Genomic DNA, 19,526 nt, shown 5'->3' with positions numbered 1-19,526 from the left:
CCTGTAAGTGTCCAGCGTGCTTCCCTGCACAAACCAGACCACATCCGGCAGAGCCCTGACTCCCTCTGATCCTGGCCTTGGCTCTCCCCAGCTCAGCCATTCTCTATTTCCTAGTGTGTGGGGGAAGAACCTTGGTGTTTCTGGAAGAACTCTCTCCACATCTACCCATGCTGTATACTTTTTGTATGGCCTAAAGCTCCAGGCTCCGAACTCACGAGTGCACTTCACCTGGACATCATCTCCTGAATTACGTTCAGCTGATGTCAAAGATTAAAGATCTGTCCAGCCAGATATGATATTCTCAGAGATGAGTTCTCATGGAAACCCTATATGCTAATGACAGAATTTGGACAATTTTCTAGGTGCATTTCAAACTTCTCCTTTCATCATTTGATTATCATAGCTCACACCTTCCTCTGTAATTCCATGCAGACTTTTAATCAAATTCATGGATCCCCCGCCTCCCCCACAATCTTCTTTTGAAATCCTATCAACCTTTTGGGAACTAAGGTCGACATAAGTGAACTGCAAATTCCCAGCTTAATCTTGGGCTGTCGTAGAGAAATTATTATCTCTGCAATCTAACTATGGCTTCATTTTGCCATTGTACCATCCTACCAACCCCTCACAAGATACTAATGAGATACGAGTATCCCTCAAGCAATGACACAAGGCACTTTTGCAAATCTGATCAGGCACCAGTACCAGCGCATTAACATACTCTCTCACACAAGCCCTGGCGACAGTCCTATTAATTAGGGATATAGCTGAGACTATGTGGTTTGCAGAACTAAACATTGCCTTCCACTGGGTTCTGAGGCCAAAAATGGTGTGGCTATTCCCTACTGTAATCCTGTGCTGGCATTTTCAACTTTGCACTACCTGAAGAATCCTCATACACTTTCTCTCGTACAATTCCTTATACCGAGTACGCCATGCTTTAAAAGTAACTAGTTTTTTATTTTGATCAAAGCCATACGTAAATAACTGCCCATCAACATTACTGAATCGACAGACTGCCAGCCAAAAGCAAAACAACCTGCTATTCAGGTAGTGTGTAAAACTTTATGGCGGGTGAAACAGACAATTTGTAATGGCCTTTTATTAAGCATTAAAATATACTTTCCCATTGCCCTGGCGCCTGGACCTGCAGAATGGAACTCATTGGGCCCAGGATTTCCTTCCATCCTCCAATATCTTCTCCTGGGTCTACACTGCTCAGCTGGGAGCCATCCTGTTGCACCTGGCTGAGCCTGACTTGAGGCTGGGTCTACACTCTGCCCCTACCCCTTTCATACTGCTGTGACTACTGCAGGGGGAAGGGAGTTTCTGCACCCCCAAGGACTCCTCCAGAGCTCCCCCTGCTACTCTCTGTCACAGTCCTTAAAAAGTCATCTCCAAGAGAAACAAAGTCCTTATTTTGTTTGTTTGGCTTTTATTTGTATGAGATTTGAGTATTATCTGAAAACACAGATGGCAGGGAAATGGCTCCTCCTAGGCAGTCCCATGAGGACGAATTTCTCAGCCCAGGCCAAATTCTGCAAATGTAAATCTGAAACATCTTCACCAAATGGATGTCCTGATGGACACATTCCACAGCAGAATACAAGTGTGGAATACGTGTATGTTTCACACGTTTGTATGTTGGGGTGCTCCACGAGGAGAGTTCACACCTACACAAATGAGGAGGCAGACACAGTGCCTTCTGAGGCATGTTTCCTTAGGGCTCAGGAAGCTCCTCAGGCAGTGCCCCGCTCAGCCCCGACTGTGAGGATGCTGGGAAGCAGAGCTCACCATCATTGCACAGCCATTTCTCAAGCACCCTCTCTAACACGCACCATGAATCTGCCATGATACGGACTCAAAGTGGCCATAAACAAAGAATTATAATTGTACCAAGGAACTGAGATCGTTGGTGAAGCCTCAAATAAGAAAGTTCACTACAAAGTGATTGAGACTATGCCAGCAGGCTGCACAGAGAATGGGGAGGACTTTAAGTTCCATCTTCCTGCATTTATTTGGACTGACATCCACAGGTGTACCAGTGAAAGGTATGTTTATGGGCATATAGACATACACGTATATAGATCTGTGTCTATGAAACAATTTGTATCACTAAACACACATAAACGTGATAATATATCTACATTCATTTTATATTTTGGAACATTTGAAATATTTTTAGGCATAATTATCTTTTTTTAGAAAATAAAACTGTAGACCTTTGGAAATATCTCATTATAAAAACTTACTTGGGCATTCAATATGTAAGAGTTACTTACTAAACACATACCACGTGTAAGCATGGTGGCAGGCTTTGTGGTTTGGTGATTTGGTTACAAAGGGCATGGCTGCTACTACAGTGATTCTCTGGTATCTACAACAGTGCCTGGCAAACAATAAACATTCAATACATGGTTGCTGAATAAAGAAATGCATCAACGCTTTGTGTGCCCCGTATGGCACAAGACTTCGAGGACTCAAACCTGTTCATACAGATGTTTCAGTTGTTTTCCAAGATAATTTTAAACCAAAGGCATCTGAGAAAAAAATACTCTAACTTGGCCCAGTTAGGCTTTGATTCCAATGGGATGGTTTCAGGAGAAATTTCTCTGACACAATGAGATGAGGTTTGAGAGATTTTATGGCAGAAAATAATAATGATGATGACAATGATAAAATGATGATAATCATGGCTCTGAGAACAAAGGCATTAACACCTATCAATAAGTAGGAGAGGTGGTTCAAAGAAAACGAACACCTCCAAATGCATTAAAATGGGCAAACGAAATTTGGCCCCAGTGAGAGTCAAGCTTTTTTGCTGAAGAGAGAAACTGCAGCACTCCACTAGGAAAGAACACAGAGGCCAACCCCATGGAGAGTGGAGTGAAGCCTGCTTGGGAGGAAGGTGCCTACCCACACAGGTCCACTATCTCTTCCAGGGAAGGCCAGGAAAGGGCCCATTCACTCCACCTGGGTGAACACAGTTGTCCCAGGAGGCCATTTGCCTTCCTGCCTCCTCCGATTGGATCAGGCTTATTTGTTTTTCTACCCCAGATCTCCGGCAGTCCTCGCTCACCTTGCATGGGTTATCATAAAACATCTTCCGGTATGCTGCTGCTAAAATGGAGCACTCTAAACAAATGTTCTCTTAGGGCAATAACTCCTTAATATAAACTGCGTTTAATAAAACTGGTGGTGATTCTAAAAAGAAATGGGTAAGGCATATTCAGAGAAGATGTCTGGAAGAAATTTGCAATTAATATTTTACAAGACATTTAGATTCCGCAGTTTCCTCCTTGCTGTTAAAATTTAAGAGGTTTTTCAAAACTGTATTCCTCTCTGTTATTACATCCTTAATTAAATTAATTTATACAGTGAATGCTCTAATGATACTGCTGTGGATTTCAATCCAAAAGCCTTATTACCAGAGACAATATGTGTTAAGACCTTGGAAAGAGAATGACACCCAGCACGGTGCTTCCACCGGTACAAGGATATTTGGCCCTGACATCTGATTAGTGAAAAGATCTTGGTAGTTTTTCTGGGCCTCAGTTAAGTCTCTATTTTACTTTATTTTTTTAGTTGAGCTAAATTAGGTCAACAAAAAACAAAATGAGAATCTTGCAAGTTGCCTTGACAAGGATGTCCCTCTGGGAAACACAATGGCAGATAACGACATTTCTACTGAACAAACTACCAGTTAGGTTGTGCCTAGATAAAACCCTCAAGAAGGGATGCTATCTTTAACCCCAAATTGACATATCATCAAAGCGGGGGCAACCAAAATTAGTCCCAAACCATAAATGGCCCAGCAGTGGGAAAAGTCAGCCAAACAAGGCACCAAATTCAACCGCTTCTCAGTTAGCCCAGCCTGTGCAGATAAACTCACAGTATTATCTTCAGGCTATAAAGGCTCTACTTACTAGGCATCTCAAGGATGTGTGTGTCGGGTGGAATGGGTATTCTGTCTGCAGCAGAAAAGCGTGAAAGCACGAATCATGTAAGTATTAACTACTTGTCTACTGTCCATCCTTCCAGCTAGATTAGCTAGAGGCCCCCTTGGGCTCGATCCCTGCTACTCTCTGCCAGTATCTAGCTTAGAGCTAGGCACACTGTAGGAACTCCACAATCATTTGGGATTAATCTCATGAAATGTCAGTAACTAATGAGTCACCGTACCTAAAATTTCATCTGTTGCTGGAGCATCCAGCAACCACTTCTAGAGGAGATGCATGATCAAACCAAGGGAAGGACTCCCAGACTCTCATCCCTTGCTCCGTGTTGAGCTGTTGAATTTGCTTCCTTTATGACTGCCATTGTATTTCTAGGGTTTATGTTGAGAATTTCAGGGGATGTAAAACAGAGTGTCTTCTTTGGTTACCCAGTAAGAGGCAAGTTTGAGAAACGTGTCTTCAATGATTTTGCACTGCTCCGTAAGAGCCCTGATCCGTCACCTCAATCTGGGAATCCTTTCTCCAACCCCATGTAAAGAGTTTCTAAAATTCATTCATGACATGTAAAGGAGGGTGCCTTTAAATCAAAATCTTATGGCAGACACATTCGATTGCACAACAGACCATCCTATCAACTTGTTTCTGCTTCCTAACTAACCAAGTTCTTTGTTTCCCTCAAGAAAGAAATATGGCACGTATAGAGGAAAGCAAACTCTAAACATCAATCAAGCTTGGCTGCATAATAAAAGTTCCTTATGAAACAAAACAACAACTGCAAAAGAAAATTACATAGGAAAAAACCCTAGCATTATTTGATCTTGTTTTAAATCGAAAGTTTCGGACACTTTAGAAAAAAGGCAGCAAGTGACTTTTTAATGGATTTTATCCACAGGAAAATGATTACAACCAGAAAAGCTTTAAAGTGTCAGCTGGTGATGTATTTTTTCTTTATCCCTTTTAGTTTTATTCAGAAAGAAACTGAAGGCATATGGCAAAGTGCATCATTAATTTCTTATTAATTTCATAATAGGAAGGCAACCAGTTAAAATAGTAGTGTACAACTTTAAATTACCGAACTCACTTGGTATTTAATGAGAGATTTAGCACAGCAGGGTCTCTGTTAAATTAAGTTGTGCCTTCACATCACAGTGGGAAAACAGGTGTATATTGGTTTAGAATTATGGAAATGTTGACTAATTCTAAGGCTTGTAATCAAACAGCAAGGCACCCTGTAATATTTTTTCTTCCAAGAATATGCATTAATCTTTTATGTCTGGTCCCATTTCTTTCTGTCCACCAAAGACTCACATAGCTAAAAGGAAAACACTTTCATGTTTTTCCTATAGCTGTTAAGGGTAATGTGTACTGGACGAAGCTGTACATAAATGCAAGATGTGAAACTCTATCCTCATTTACCATATTTGAAATGGCAAATGTAGCAAGTGTGTGCACTGGAAAGGCTATCAGCCTTACAAATCAAATCTGACTTTTCAAATTCCTTCAACCTGCCTCAAGTAATTGGGCATATGAAACTAGATAAGGAGAAAACCAAAAATAATCCACCGACCAACTTTTCCAGCTCCCAAATTACTGTCCTTGACAGTGGGTCTGTAACATTACCTCCCCTGAATTCTACATGCAGAATTTTTAGAAAGAAAAGAAGCAACACATGTAGAACATTTAAAAAATACAAAACATGTTGATTTCTAAGAGTCAGTGTAAGAATCCCAAACAGAAGCATATTCATAAGTTGCTTTTATACATTTCAACATGCCCCATTCATCACATTCACTCTGGGTTTCTTGAGCGCAACCTCAACTATGAAGATTGCATGCTGGGAGCTGTGTTTCTAGTAGAGGAATAAATACATATTCACCAAGCTCTGCATTCATTTAAAATATGATGTGACTTGGCGTCAAACTACACTATACCTTCAATGCTAAATTAACAACAGTTCACCGTCTCAAGTAATTTTAAAAAATACACCTAGAAGGGATTCGGCATGCTCATTACTGGAAAGCATTTCTTTTTAAAAGAAGAAATACAAAGTGGTCTTTGGGTTTGATTAGGAGCCTGGGAAATAAAAATGATTTTCATCTATTATTGGCTGAGTCAGTAAATATTTGCCTTGGCTCGTTCATTCCATAATGTGACCCAACACTGCAATCTCCTAGAATCTGTGTTAAAAAAAAAAGGCCATTTACATGAAGAATACAGATAAAATAGTATTTTTTTTAAAGTCACTGAGCAAAGCACTTAGACTCCATAAAAGCAGCTTTACTAAGAACCACCTTAGCAGTTTCAGAGAGAAGCAGTGAAACTGGGCAGGACCATTGTGGGACCACACACTTGCTTTTTCTGAACCTTCTATTCTTTGATTTCCTCGCATACAAAGGGAAATACCAAAGTAGTATGATTCAAAATCAAGGTTCTTAATTTATGACTTTTGGGTGATGAAGAAGCTCATGTTGTGAAAATCTTTTGCTGAGCTTTTTGCCACTACAATCTTGTATCGTGAATGAGTCTAGGATGAATCATACAAATGCTATCTTTTCTGCGGGCCTGTGGTGGTTCAATGGTTATGTGTGCATGTGTGAATGTGTATATACACAGAGGTGTTTGTGTATGCATTCAGAGACAAATAAATGACACAGAGGTAGAATTATACTCTGAAAACATTAGGGACATTATCTTTCTTTTATTCTTATCAAACTAGGTTTCAATAAAATCATTATCCTTGCACTGGTTACCACAGGTGCTTCATTAAAACAAATGCATGTCATTATGAACTCATCACTGATATTTGGGTCAATAGGGAAAACATTCAAACAGCATCAGGAAATTAATAGCATGAAATATATAAAAGTGCCACAAAATCCTTTAGAAAAACTGTATTCTGGTGTTCCTACATGCAACATCAGTTCATTTCTAGTGAACTGTGCCAACTATCAAACATTACTGGGAAGGAAATGGAGAAAAAAATTGTAAGCTTTGTATTTTCTGTCCTATATCAACATGAAGCCACAAATTGGGTATTAAAACACTGACTTTGTTAACCACCATTGACTGTTTAGAAACCATTAGGAGGCTTAATATTATGGCTATACAGGGTACATTTTGTCCTTTCAAAAGAAAATCTAAAGACAAAATTTGAAAAGGAGCTCCTGGTGAATAAAAGCTTTTTCTTTTCCATTTGCTTCTCTTGTGTGTGTTGGGTTTTTTTTTTTTCCTTTTAAAATCTTAGCCCACCCAATACTCTTTGGCAGCCGTGGCTGCCCAGTGGGGTCACTCTGATTTTCTAACCAGGGGATGCACTATTTGAGAATGCTTCCCGTCAGTGTTAATGCCAGCGCTCCTTTATGGGCTGGCCAGCTGGTGTGGCTGCTGCAGGGAACCAGGGGGTCAGCACACACTCCTCAAAAGACCAAAGTCATTTTTGGCACTAAGAGCCCATAACTAGAACCTTCAGTTGAAAGGACCATTTTCAAGCAATAAAGTGATTCTGGTACAAAAGTAAACCGACTCACCCCAGGTAAAGTTTTAATATTGTGCAGTGCATTCTGGGCCTCAAGTGCAGCTTTTCTTGTATAAAATGTTACGAAACAACAACCTACAGAGAGAAATGAAAAGGTTTTAGAAATTTCTGTGAATGCTTTGCTTAGATATAATGGAGACTGTGGCGAACAAACAATCTACTTAAAAGGATGCACAATTTAAAAATAATAAAGCGTATGAGAACAGCAATAACAACATCTCAAGCATTTACACAGTACCTTTTCATCCTAAATCATATTTATTAGCTCTACCCACGTTGGAGATCAATTCCTGACTCTGTGCCTCACCTCTCTGGAATACAGCTATTCAAGAATGAGGGTGGGAGGTGGTGGAGGAATGGGTGAGGTGTGAATGGGACCTATGTTATAGCACCTACGTGAAGAGAAGCATTTAATCACAATAACAACAGCACAAACTTACATTAATTATAATTTTCTTAAAGTGTATCTCCAGAACATCAGGTTTTTGAAAGACTTTCTAAACTCAAAGCTTCAAACAACTGGATTATAAGGTTCTTAAAAGCTGGGATAGTGCATTCTTCTTTATCTCCACCGCATTACATGATGCAAAGATCTGTACATATGACCCTCAATACTCGTTTGCCAATACGGAAGACTGTATTTTAACTGGTTTAGAAATTAAGCTACAATACAGATGGGTACATGCCCAAACAGATGTTAGTGGACTCTGGCCCATGCATTACATACGGCTGTGGCATACAAACTGGCAATATTTTGATTCCTCCTTTCCAAGAGCCTGTGGGAGTCCCCGGCCCTTCCGGGAAGGCCAGCACATATCCTTTTTCCAACCAACCTCCTCCACCAAAGAAAATAGTATGGAAATCCTAGACCATTCCTTCTGTGTCCTGGAGGAGGGCTTGCACCTTCTTCAACTTGTAGATAAAGATATTGGCTATTTGTTCATCAATATACAGTTTCTCAGCACAATCAGTTTGGGAAAAGAGGGTAGGACAAAAACTTGAAATTTAAGAAACAAAGATGCTAACCTTTGATCTGGGCTGTCTTTGGTAAGTGGTTGAGGAAAAAAAGTAAAGTGATGCATTCACCAAGACTGTATGTATTTTATCTTGGCTTTACTAAAGGAACGTAACACATGGAGCCAGACAGGGGCCAGAAGAGCTTTGAGAGGTGCTGCCATTCCAGGGGGAAAATAAAGTATAATCTCATTCATACAAGATTCTTAAAGATATCCAAGATTCTTCCTCGTTTGGAAGAGAAATTGGGAACCTTGCCATTTTACACTTGATTTAGTTAGAGTCTACTGACAGTCAGTATACACAAAATCTTTGCCTTTTGGACAAGGTAGACTATGACCATAGCATCTTGGCATTTGAAAAACTCCATGCATCCAAAGATCAGAAACTCTTCAAATGTATCAGCTGAATGAAGGGAACTGAACATTATGACATTTCTTTAAAGAATCAAGCTGAAGAGACTGACCATTTTCAGGAGCATGTTATTTCAGCTATTTTGAGTTCTTTGACCAGAATCCACTTGGCTCTGCTTCTTGATGGTAGATTTTTTACTGAATCGATCAACTCACTAGTGAGTTCAGCTTCACTGGCATGATGTAAGCCCCAGAAAAGCCATAGGAACTGCTTCATGCCAAGGAATAATTTCCAACAGGAAACTAACATCCCAGCTTCCAGTAACCATTTTTAGAAGAAAAACACCAACCATGCCTCATCAGGCTTGGTATACAAAGAAAAACAGGACAAGCCTTACTAAACGCTTCTAGCAAACACAGTCTCAGTGACTTCTCCTTTTCCTGTCCTGGGCTTATGGCGTTAGCTTCTGGATAAGGAAGCAATGGGGAAGTTCTGAATTACCGCCTCATTTAATAATCACAGTTTCAAAAAAAAAAAAAAAACCAGAATCTGATACTTTCAGGCAGGTAACTTTTGGGAATGAGATGTTTTAAAAAAGATGATTTAGGGATGCAGCTGTTTACTGGCTGAAATAAAGGAAATTACGAAAGAGTAAGCTCAGGAGATGAAAAACCGATGCCAGTTTGGCCACGCTGCAGCCAAGAATGAAGAGTTTAGGGAAAATGAAAAGAGAGAACTAAACAACGCTAAGACAAAAGCGACAAGGAACCATGATGATGTAAACGGAGTGAATTGTGTGCACTTCTGTGTGAGCCAGCTGTGGAGAGCTTTGACCAGCATACAGTGGTCTCAGGGATAAAGGGAGCGCTCCTGCCTCAGATACCCAAGCAAAATCCCTGCCATGGCTCACTGCCTGAGAGTCCGCTAGGAAGGTGTAGTCCTTTTGCTATTTACACACTAAAACATGACCCTTGAGGAAGGAGACATTTAATTGTTGCTAGTTATTACAGCTTAGTGTGATTTTTTTTCTACTTTAAAGGGTCTTCCTCTTGAACAAAGTTCTTAGTGAAAAGAAGGTGGGTGGTTTTTGTTTTTCAGAAAGGGACAGATTGAAGCTGGTATCTGAGCAGGGTGGGATGGCAGGTGAATAGGAGAAAGGAAGGATGAAAGGACTCCAACATACAGAAGGGGAGATGGGAAGATCCCCAAGATCTCAAATGCTTTCTAGTTTCACCCAAGGTCCACTCTGCCTTTACAACTAGTACGGTGAAGTCAGTGACTTATCACTACAGATCCTCTTCCAACTATGCATAGCTCTTAAGTGTTTCAGTTGAAAGTGTACACTCATCTAAACAGGTATTCTTTAAGATCATGCCAAGAGAAGCTCTAGTTCCAGTGTGACACACAGGAGGATATCCTAGGTAATACTGCTAATGTGCCTTACTGCTCATCTGTCCGACCCAAGAGCTGAGCCCCAGCACAGCTCCACAGGCGCCGCATTTGACAGGCAAACCTGGAGCCTTTGTGCCAATTCCAAAAGGGGATCCCATCTCCAGGTGGGCATAGCTCCTTGCCATAGTCCATGGCTTGATAAGCCCATCCCAGCCTGGATTTCTAACTCTACTCACGGCCTCAGTAGGATACTCTTGTGCAATTAGCAACTTACATAAATGTGGGGTCCTGGGCAGACAAAGAGACTGGGACTACTAACCCCAGAGTCTTCTTTTGGTTTTTCACATTTAGCTCCTGAATGACTTACCGCGGGGAAATATCTTACTTCCTCAGTACCTTAGTTTGTTTCATCATTAAAAAATTTATTTATTTTTGAGACAGGATGTCACTCTGTTGTCCTGGCTGGAATGCAGTGGTGTGATCATAGCTCACTGCAGCCTTGAACCCCTTGGCTCAAGCGGTTCTCCTGCCCCTTCCCTGAGTACTTGGGACTACAGGTGTGTGCCACCATGCCTGACTACTTTTTACATTTTTGTAGAGATAGGGTTCTCACTACGTTGCCCAGGCTGGTCTTAGACTCCTGGCCTCAAGTGGTCCTCCCACCTCGGCCTCCCAAAGTCCTTAGACTATAGGCATGAGCTACTGTGCCCAGCCTAGTCTCATCGTTAAGTAAAAACCAGGTCTGCTTAACATCCCCCCACAAAACTATGTGGATATGCAGCCAAAGTGTTTCATTCAGGACCAAAAAAGAAAAAGGGTCAAAGCATTCTTTACTTCTATTAGACTAAAGGAGGTCTTATGCTTCATTCAGCATGCATAATGGTTCACTTAACAAGTACAGTGTTTGGTTAAGTTTTATTAAAATTTGCAGGATGAATACAGACCTCCAAATTGAAACAGTCAGCTTAGATGCAGCAATTAGTGTTTTTCCCCAGCAGGACTTTAGTGTGTACCTTTCCAGATACTGGAATGTGTTTGAAAGACTTTCTATGAGTTTCTCCTAGTTAACAACCATAGTCTTTTTATCCAACTATCACTTAATATGCTCCTGTAAAATATCAGATTACTGACCTGCAGACAATATTTCAACAAAGAGAGAAATATCATTATTTTCCCTGAAATGACAATTATTATGGCAAAAGGTCAAGGAGCTACTCCAGATCCCTGAAAAACCAGGCAGGCTCAACAAGGATGAAATTCTTTCTTGTCAGCCCTAACCAAATATACAGCTGTTAAGGGAACCACCTGTCTCCTAGATTTCCCCATGCCAGCTGTAACTCAGGTCTGAAATGTGCTGGATTCCTCTCCAGGTCAGCCGCAGCACCAGATGGCTCAGCAATCTGACTCAGGGGCAAGCCTCCTCCCCTGCAGGCTCTGTTTCCAACATCAGTGTAAGGTGGGTAGTCACACATCTCCAACACCCACGGGCTGGCTCTTCGATGGTCAGTGGTTGCACCACGCATCGGAGGGGACAGTCCCTTGGGCTTCAGAATTCATTCCCGGAATCCCACTTTCCCTACTGTCCATAGAGTGGAAAGAAAGGCCTCGCTCCATGTTAGAGGTGACCAGCCAGGGAGCTCTGGGTATCAGCACAGGCTGATGCAGTCTGATGAACCAAGTGCTTCTGCAGGTCTCAACCCTCCCACTGCTGCTTAATGCTGGTAATTTCTGCTGCTTCACCTATTTCCACTTTGCTCATTTGACACCATCTAATAAGCACCTGCATGGGACGATTCATGCCACTGCTTATCTACTCATTCAGGAGCTTCTGCCAGTGGCAGTGGCCTAGTTAGAAAAGACAAACATGGTGTTCCACACCCGGGTGACTTCAGGATATCCCTTGTTTCAGCGACCTCAACAATTCATTGTAATAATAAAAGCTTTGGTCCTTGAAGCAAAAAAAAAAAAAAAAAAAAAAGCCCAAAACACAAAAAACACCATCCTTCTTCATGTGCCAGTTTATCAAGCCCCTCCCATGACTACTCACCAGGACTTTGAAAATTCACAGGTCCATCAGGTCCAATGGAAAACTCGGGAGAGGTGATCCCAGAACCAAGTATCACAGTCTTAGGTCCATACAGAGCCTAGCAGTCCCACTAGTGATGACTTCTTCTGTTGACTACAAAAAGACTGTGCTGATTCTCTGTAACTTAGAGGGGAAATACACTAGATCTTACTGGCCACCAACACGTCACTGTGATTCTGCTGTTCACCGTCAACATCTAGCAGGGCCCCTAGGAAGGGAACGTAAGACAGAAAAAGCACAGAAGAAAGGTCCAGGGGCACAGAGCGTTGTCTGTGAAGGCAGGCCCGGGGGGGCCTCACAGGGAGCATATCGCGGCAGCCAAGAAGCAGCAAGAAGATCCTGGACACCGAAGGAAGGAGACAGGTATGGAAAGCCCTGGTTTCCCATTTCCCACCTGTTACCCTGCCTACCTCCCCAGAGGCCTGCTGCGGGGATGTGGACGCTTTTGATGCCCAGATTCCCTGAAATTGGTAAGTTCAGCAATACAGTTGCATATGTTCAGCTTGGAAAGCAATCTGTAATCAGTATTATAATTGTGAGCTATGATTATGCCATCATGGATCAGAAGTGGAGAGTGGCAATCCCCAGAGAGGCTGAGTGTGACATACTCCACACAGGGTAGCTGGTGTCTTGCTATATTTTTTCACTAATAGTTTCTGCTGTCATGAAGAGTTCCCTCAGGTATTTCGCCTGCTTAACTGCTAGATGATTTTAGACACTGGTATGACATTTTTGCTGTTTCCAAAGATAAAGCCCCAAACAAAGGCCAATGGTAGCTACACACACACACACTCACACACACACACTCGCACACACAATAACACACACTCACACACACTCACACACACACTCACACACACACACTCACACACACACACAATAACACACACTCACACACACCCTCACACACACACAATAACACACTCTCACACACATACACACACTCACACTCACACACACACACACATTCACACACACTCACACTCTCACACACATACACACTCTCACTCACACACAGTAGTGTATTTAAAATCACAAAGAAACACTCAACTGTACTGAAAGACTTTAATTTTAAATGATCAAGTAGATTTATCCTCAAAGAAACCATCTGGATTATCACAAACCTTTTCAAACCACAGCTGTTTCCCTTGAAAATCTTTACTTGGAAACTCTGGGTAATAATACTCACAGGAAAAAAAATGTACTGATATATAAAGATAACCAGTTTATATCATGGTTTGCTGTGAATCAAAGAGCAATAACGTATTTACATTTTTCAGTGTGGAGGTAATGTAGACACCACCCTAGACAATGATATCATGAGGTCAGATTTTAAAACTCATTCTGCCCTTACGAAAATTGACACCATACTCGTTGAAGAAACTTCCTCCAAGGTTTCTAAACCAAGGTTTGATGCTCTGAGACACTGTTTTAAAAAGGTAGTTTTCTTTAAATCCCTTGACTTTAATAAACGGACATGGCAATTTTTGTTTTAAGAGACAGGATCTCACTCTGTTCAGGTTAGAGTGCAGTGGTACAATCATAGTTCACTATAACTTCAAACTCCTGAGCTAAAGTCATCTTCTCCACTGTAGGCTGCTGAGTATCCAGGACTGCAGGCATGTGCCACTACACCAGGCTAATTTTTAAATTACTAAGTAGAGACTGGGTCTTGCTACTTTGCTCAGGCTTCTCAAGCTCCTGGCCTCAAGTGGTTCTCCTGCCTTGGCTTCCCAAAGTGCTACGATTACAGGCATGAGCCACTGAGTATGGCTGACACAGTTTTAAAAATCACTTTCATATTTTCTTTTTAAAAATTGGGATTTTAATTTCTGTTTTTTATTAACACATAATCTTTGTACATATTTATGGGGTACATGTGGTATTTTGATACATACATGCAAAGTGCAATGATCAAATTCAAGGCAGGAGGACAGTGACTTGAGTTGTTTTTAATTATTGAAACAGTGGCTCGTCAGCTGCAGGGCAGGAACTTCACATCACATGCCAACGAGTCACAATGCCAAAGGCAGGAGCTGACCCCGCGTAGCAAGGCTGGTTTTAGTGAGGCACTCCTCATGACTCTTCCGCAGCTACCCGCCTGAAGCAAGGAGAAACTCCCCTGTGTAAGGTATTCTCTACCATGGCAGGAGGGACCTTTCCGGAAAGTTCTAGTTCTAACTGCTAATTCATTTTCTGATACCACCCTTCGATAATATCCTATTATGGGGAATTGTGGAGCATTTTCTGGAATACGAAATAACTATACAACTTGCAGGCTAAGGAGAGAAAGCGAAAAATGGTTTCCTGCAATTCTGCGGCAAAGCTGGTCAAACAAAAAGTATTTCCATTTCGGAGCTTATGGGGTTGAGCATGAGAACATCTGTCTCCCTCCCTAAGTGGACTCTGCCCCAGGGTCAAGATGGGCCTGTCCACGTCTTCAAGGCCATTCGACATCTTATATATATGAAAACCTACTTTGTTTTCTAAATCTAAGCACATAAACAGTTGAAAGCAGCCCCAGACTGATCATCTGATGACTGAACTCTGTATTTTTTTTTTTTTTTATTAAACAACAAAGTAATAGTCCTAGCAGACAACTTCAACTCGAGTTATATTCGAATTCAGGACATCAAAAAGGTCATCACGTTGTAAGTAGGAAATTCCTTTACAGGCTGCCTTTGAATTCTAAGGGGCTGACAGATCAAGGGACGAAGGCCCTGGAAGGCTAAATTAGTGAACCCACTATTTTTTTTTCCTTTCTGTGAATGAAGCTCTCTTTTGTATGTGCATTTGCAAGCAAAGCAGGTGCCTGCTTCACACAAGTCGAACTGCAACTGGGATCTTGGCTTCCTGTCAAGTCAGTAGCATGCAAGCCAGTTTAAGTCAAAAGAGGACACACTCCTCATACTTGATTTCCCTTGCCATCTATTTTCTCCCTCAATCTTAGCCACTTGGAGGAGAATTTAATACTTTTTTTTTTCCAGAGTCCAAAGGTTGTGGATCTAAGTGGGACATTTTGTGCTCAAGCGTATCTGCCATGCGCTATGGTTTCAATTTTAAGTCATTGGCTTTGGCCCTGCCAGGACCCCCTACTTTCACTTTCTACAAGGCAGTTAAACATTAAAAAAAAAACCCATCAAAAATCCCCTGAATTAAAATTTTCAAGAAAACTTAGCATTAACCTTTTTTTTTTTTAAAAGAGGAGTACTTTTTCCATGGTAGAAGGTGATTTATACCCCTAGCATCTTGAGGCAAAAGGCAATGACAAAATGCCATTCTTAGAAAGTATAAGGAATCCTCAGGACATGATATGAGACCCTAGAGGGTCACCCATGTAGCTCCTCCCCCCTTTTTTTTAGCCCAAAATCCAACCATCAAGAAGAACTGGCGCTGCTAGGAAATGGTCACATCAGGGCACTATGACCAACTCTGGGCCCCTCGGCATGAATTCCTATGGCTGGACCTTCACGCAGTGCTTGCTTTCTAGGAGTGCTAGATACAAGTGAACAAATGATGCCACCGATTTCACGAGCTCCATCTAAAACCCAGTCCCCTTGCCTCTCAGCTCTCTTACATATTCCTGCCTGTAATTTTATTATCGTGGCTCCCCTGTATTTGATGCTGAACGCAGATGGCTGTAATGACATCAACTGAGAGATACAGGAACCAGAGGCATGAAAAAAGTACCCATCACAGCAAAAGTTAGCTAAAGGGAGAACCTCCAAGAAGATCAGACAGATCTGTGTTGCACTGCTCCTCCAGCCTTTTACGCCTTTAAACTGAACACTATAAAAAATAAAATGAGACGAAGTTAAGGTAGCGTTGTCTTCTAACGGCTTCCGTGCCTTTCCTGTGGAATCACAGAATTTTACAAGTAGCAAATGTTGGGAGTCGGGAAGCAGTACTCCAACATAAAGGCCTCACAAGAAAAAGTTTCTCTCTGACCCCCTCCTGCCCTCCTGTCTCTTAGTCCCAGCCTCCCCTAAGCCCAGCCACAGAAACTGGAATCCCTCTCTTCCTCATAGCAGGTCACAGAAGCCAGAACCCCCTTTCCCCAAAGCCAGCCATAAAACTTAAAAATACTGCTCTAACTTTCCTTCTGTCATTCTGTATAAAACTGGCCAGAAACAAATTCTCTGACCTACCTTGTTTGACTGTAAGTCATAAGACCCCCATTCCAGGAAAGGTCCTTCCCACACCCAGAAGGAAGAATCCTGCTCAGAGAGGCCAGGGAGAATGCGGACAGGCAGGCCTTGCCGAGTGTCCCTGCTCAGTCTATTAGCGTTACATCATGTCCTTTCTGTCCAATCACATTACTACATGGCTGACCATACTTTGTGGAACCTAAGTATGCAAATGAGCCTAGGCACACTTTGTTGGACCTAAGTATACCATTTCCCCTGTATCTTTGGGTCTGCATCCTGAAGGCGCCTGTGTCACAGAAACTGTGATCTCATCAACCTGCGTGCCTTTTCTCCTGTGGATCTGCCTCTTGTCAGGGATTCTTAGTGAACCTTCATAGGGCCAAGGGGAGGTTTTCTCTTGGTCCCTACACTAGTTCTACCAGCCTAACCCCCCACACCCTCCCATTTTACAGATGGGAAAACACCAGTCCACAGGTTAGCAGGCTGCCCCCAAGTCACACCAGGAGCCAAGAGCAAAGCCAAAACCATCCCAGCAACCATGAGTCGATGAGCACCCCTCAAAGTCTATGCCTCTCATAGGCAGAATGTCCCTGAACCACCTCCAACAGGGTCCGCCTCCCTCTGAAAGATCTGCTTCACACTCTGTTCATGTCACCTAAAATGTCTCTTTATAACCTAAACCTCTCATCTGAAATGTCTCTCCAACAGTCACCTAAGACAACCCTTTTATCCCCACCTAAAAGTGGGACTTACATAGCTAGAGTAGCAGCTACCCAATATGAATGCCTCATCCTGTAGAAATCTACTTTTAAGGAAACCGTACCCAATTAGCTTAGTTTTATAGAGCTTGATATAATTGGCACCCTGATGTCAGCGGTATCACCATCTGGCCACTGTCTAGGAAGCTGACGGGTGTCGCTGCCATCGGGCCTTCCGTATGTGAGTTATGTGGACTCCACGGTTTGGATTACCAAGTGCCATCCCAGGAATTCCCCTGGGAAACTTACAATGGCAGCGTGGGACCCGCATCGCCCTCTGGCCGCCTGAGGCAGTCGTGCGATGCTCCGCCAACATCCTTCCTCACTTTCCCTGCAAGATTCCTCGCAGACAGCAAATCTGAGCCACCTTTTCAGCCCGGGAGGGAACAATGATCTCACTGGGGTCCCTGGCAACCCCACACCTTCCCTCCAACTCTCCACCTGACACACTATGACCACCTTTCTGTCAACGGGCCACAAGATCCAGGCCCCGGCAGCCTCCTGTTTCCCTGGGGACTTTGCCTGGAGGAACCATCTTCTGTTATTTCCATGACCCCGTGAAGACTAGCAAGCTCCCTGTGTTTTCTGTGAGGAAAATGGAGTTTCTTTCTTTCCTTTTGACCTAGATTAAATCGACTGCATTTTCAAGCCTCTTGGGAAAGCAAGTGCAGCCTAATGTGCACAGCTACGTGTGTACTGTAACACTTCCTCACCCATGATTATGTAAATTCCACCAAAGCACGACACAGATAGAAAAGGTAACAAGGACAAAATTGCTGGAATCTGCTTTTCCCCTTCTCTGGTTCTTTGAAATAAGACACTTACGTTAAACCACTGCAATTGTCTAATAGCTATGAAATCATTGGAAGAATTTCAGCATCATCCTTTTTTCCCCCATGGGACAATCATCGTGTTCAGCTGTTTCACCAACTCTCCCACTCTGCTCTGAGCGTCAGAAAGGTAGGGTGACGTGTGCATTTGTCCAGGCCCCCAGGGGGTGATGTGAAGAAAGCAAGAAGTCTCCTTTGTTAGAGAAAACGTCACTTGACTATTGGAATGAAAGATAATAAAGTAGCCATAGAATTTACTACGCTTTGTATTTTTCAAATCCTAATTCCAAAGTAGTGAGGACAACCATATTTTTCTCTGAAGGTAACGAAGAATGAAAAACTTCAGGTTGAACATCACAAGCCAACTAGAGGGTCTGGCTTCCCTAAAGTAGGCTTTAATTGGCCCAATTCCCTGGCCAGCTGGTCTCCCTGGGGCCTCACGGTGAGGTGGAGACCAGTGGCTCAGTGGCGGGCAGGCCTTCAGGCTCACCAAACCAAGATCACTTCCCATACACCAAGGAGGCATCACGGGGTTAAACACGGTTAGGTGTAAGGTAGTTCTGTCTTGAATCCAATTAAGAAGGATTTAGTTTCTAAAGTACTGAGGGACCTCATTAGAAGAAAGTTTCTAATATAAGGTTATTTCATAGTATAGATTCTCTAGAGGATAGGATAGCATTATAATTAGGAGGCTAGTGGCAATAAGAGGTAGGTTAGAATCACATCTATTTTCCTACGATTCTCAATTCACAGCACATTGGGCTATTAGATGCTTCCAGGCCAGGCCGATCTCTCAAGTCTCCATTTCACTGCCTTGCTTTGACGGTGCATCAGCTTGAATTCCCTGGACTAAGAATGCAGGCCCCTTATTGTTAGCCTGAATAAAATACAGCTCAGCTCTGTTCCTAAGCACCGACCAGCGGTATTCTAACTCATTACTCAGGGGTTCTAGGCGCCTCTCAACTCTCAAAAGGGTTATTTGCAATCCAAAGCAGAACAAAGGTATTTTTTCTGGAAATGGAATAAGGACGTCGTTATCTACTTCCTCACTCTGGTCTTTACAGTCAAAGTGAAATGGAGAGGCAAACCCTTTGGCTATAGAAATCCAAGGCTAGGCTGAAGTAAACATTTGTACTTATTGTAGATTTTTTTTTCTTGTTGGATATGATGCTGGAGAACTAATATTTATGGCCGTTATAACTGTCTCCACCCCACTCTGGCAATAACTGAGCTGCATTTCATGTGTATGGAGATCAGAGAGGGAGTTATTTCTCCATATTGCCTGGAACAGAGGAAATCATTTAAGAAATTCACTTTTGGGGCCAAAGTGGTCCCTGAGTTCTCATGGCAGATACCATGACAGTTTTCAAAGTGATGCTGGATAGCCTTCTCATGCTCATTCATAATCCTTGCAGTGAGGCTGGTGCAGTCATTCCTGATTAGCATCACAGGC

General features: G+C 42.4%; 1 protein-coding gene across 26 annotated transcripts in view; it reads right to left on the bottom strand.

Moving 5' to 3' along the window:
* Positions 1-19,526, bottom strand: part of CELF2 (CUGBP Elav-like family member 2) — an 868,560-nt gene that overhangs the window by 111,622 nt on the left and 737,412 nt on the right. For 25 of the 26 annotated variants that reach the window (XM_063611064.1, XM_055296484.2, XM_055296488.2 and 22 more), the window contains one exon: positions 7,484-7,566. In XM_063611064.1, the coding sequence (XP_063467134.1) occupies positions 7,484-7,566 (83 nt within the window). Of the gene's footprint in view, positions 1-7,483; positions 7,567-16,485; positions 16,714-19,526 lie in introns of those variants that run through there. The other variant, XM_063611063.1, reaches the window with a different exon arrangement.

Source organism: Symphalangus syndactylus, chromosome 10 (assembly GCF_028878055.3).
Source record: "Symphalangus syndactylus isolate Jambi chromosome 10, NHGRI_mSymSyn1-v2.1_pri, whole genome shotgun sequence".
In the NCBI taxonomy this organism is placed as follows: domain Eukaryota; kingdom Metazoa; phylum Chordata; class Mammalia; order Primates; family Hylobatidae; genus Symphalangus; species Symphalangus syndactylus.
Note: the sequence above shows the minus strand (reverse complement) of the source record. Positions and strands in the feature narration are given on the sequence as shown.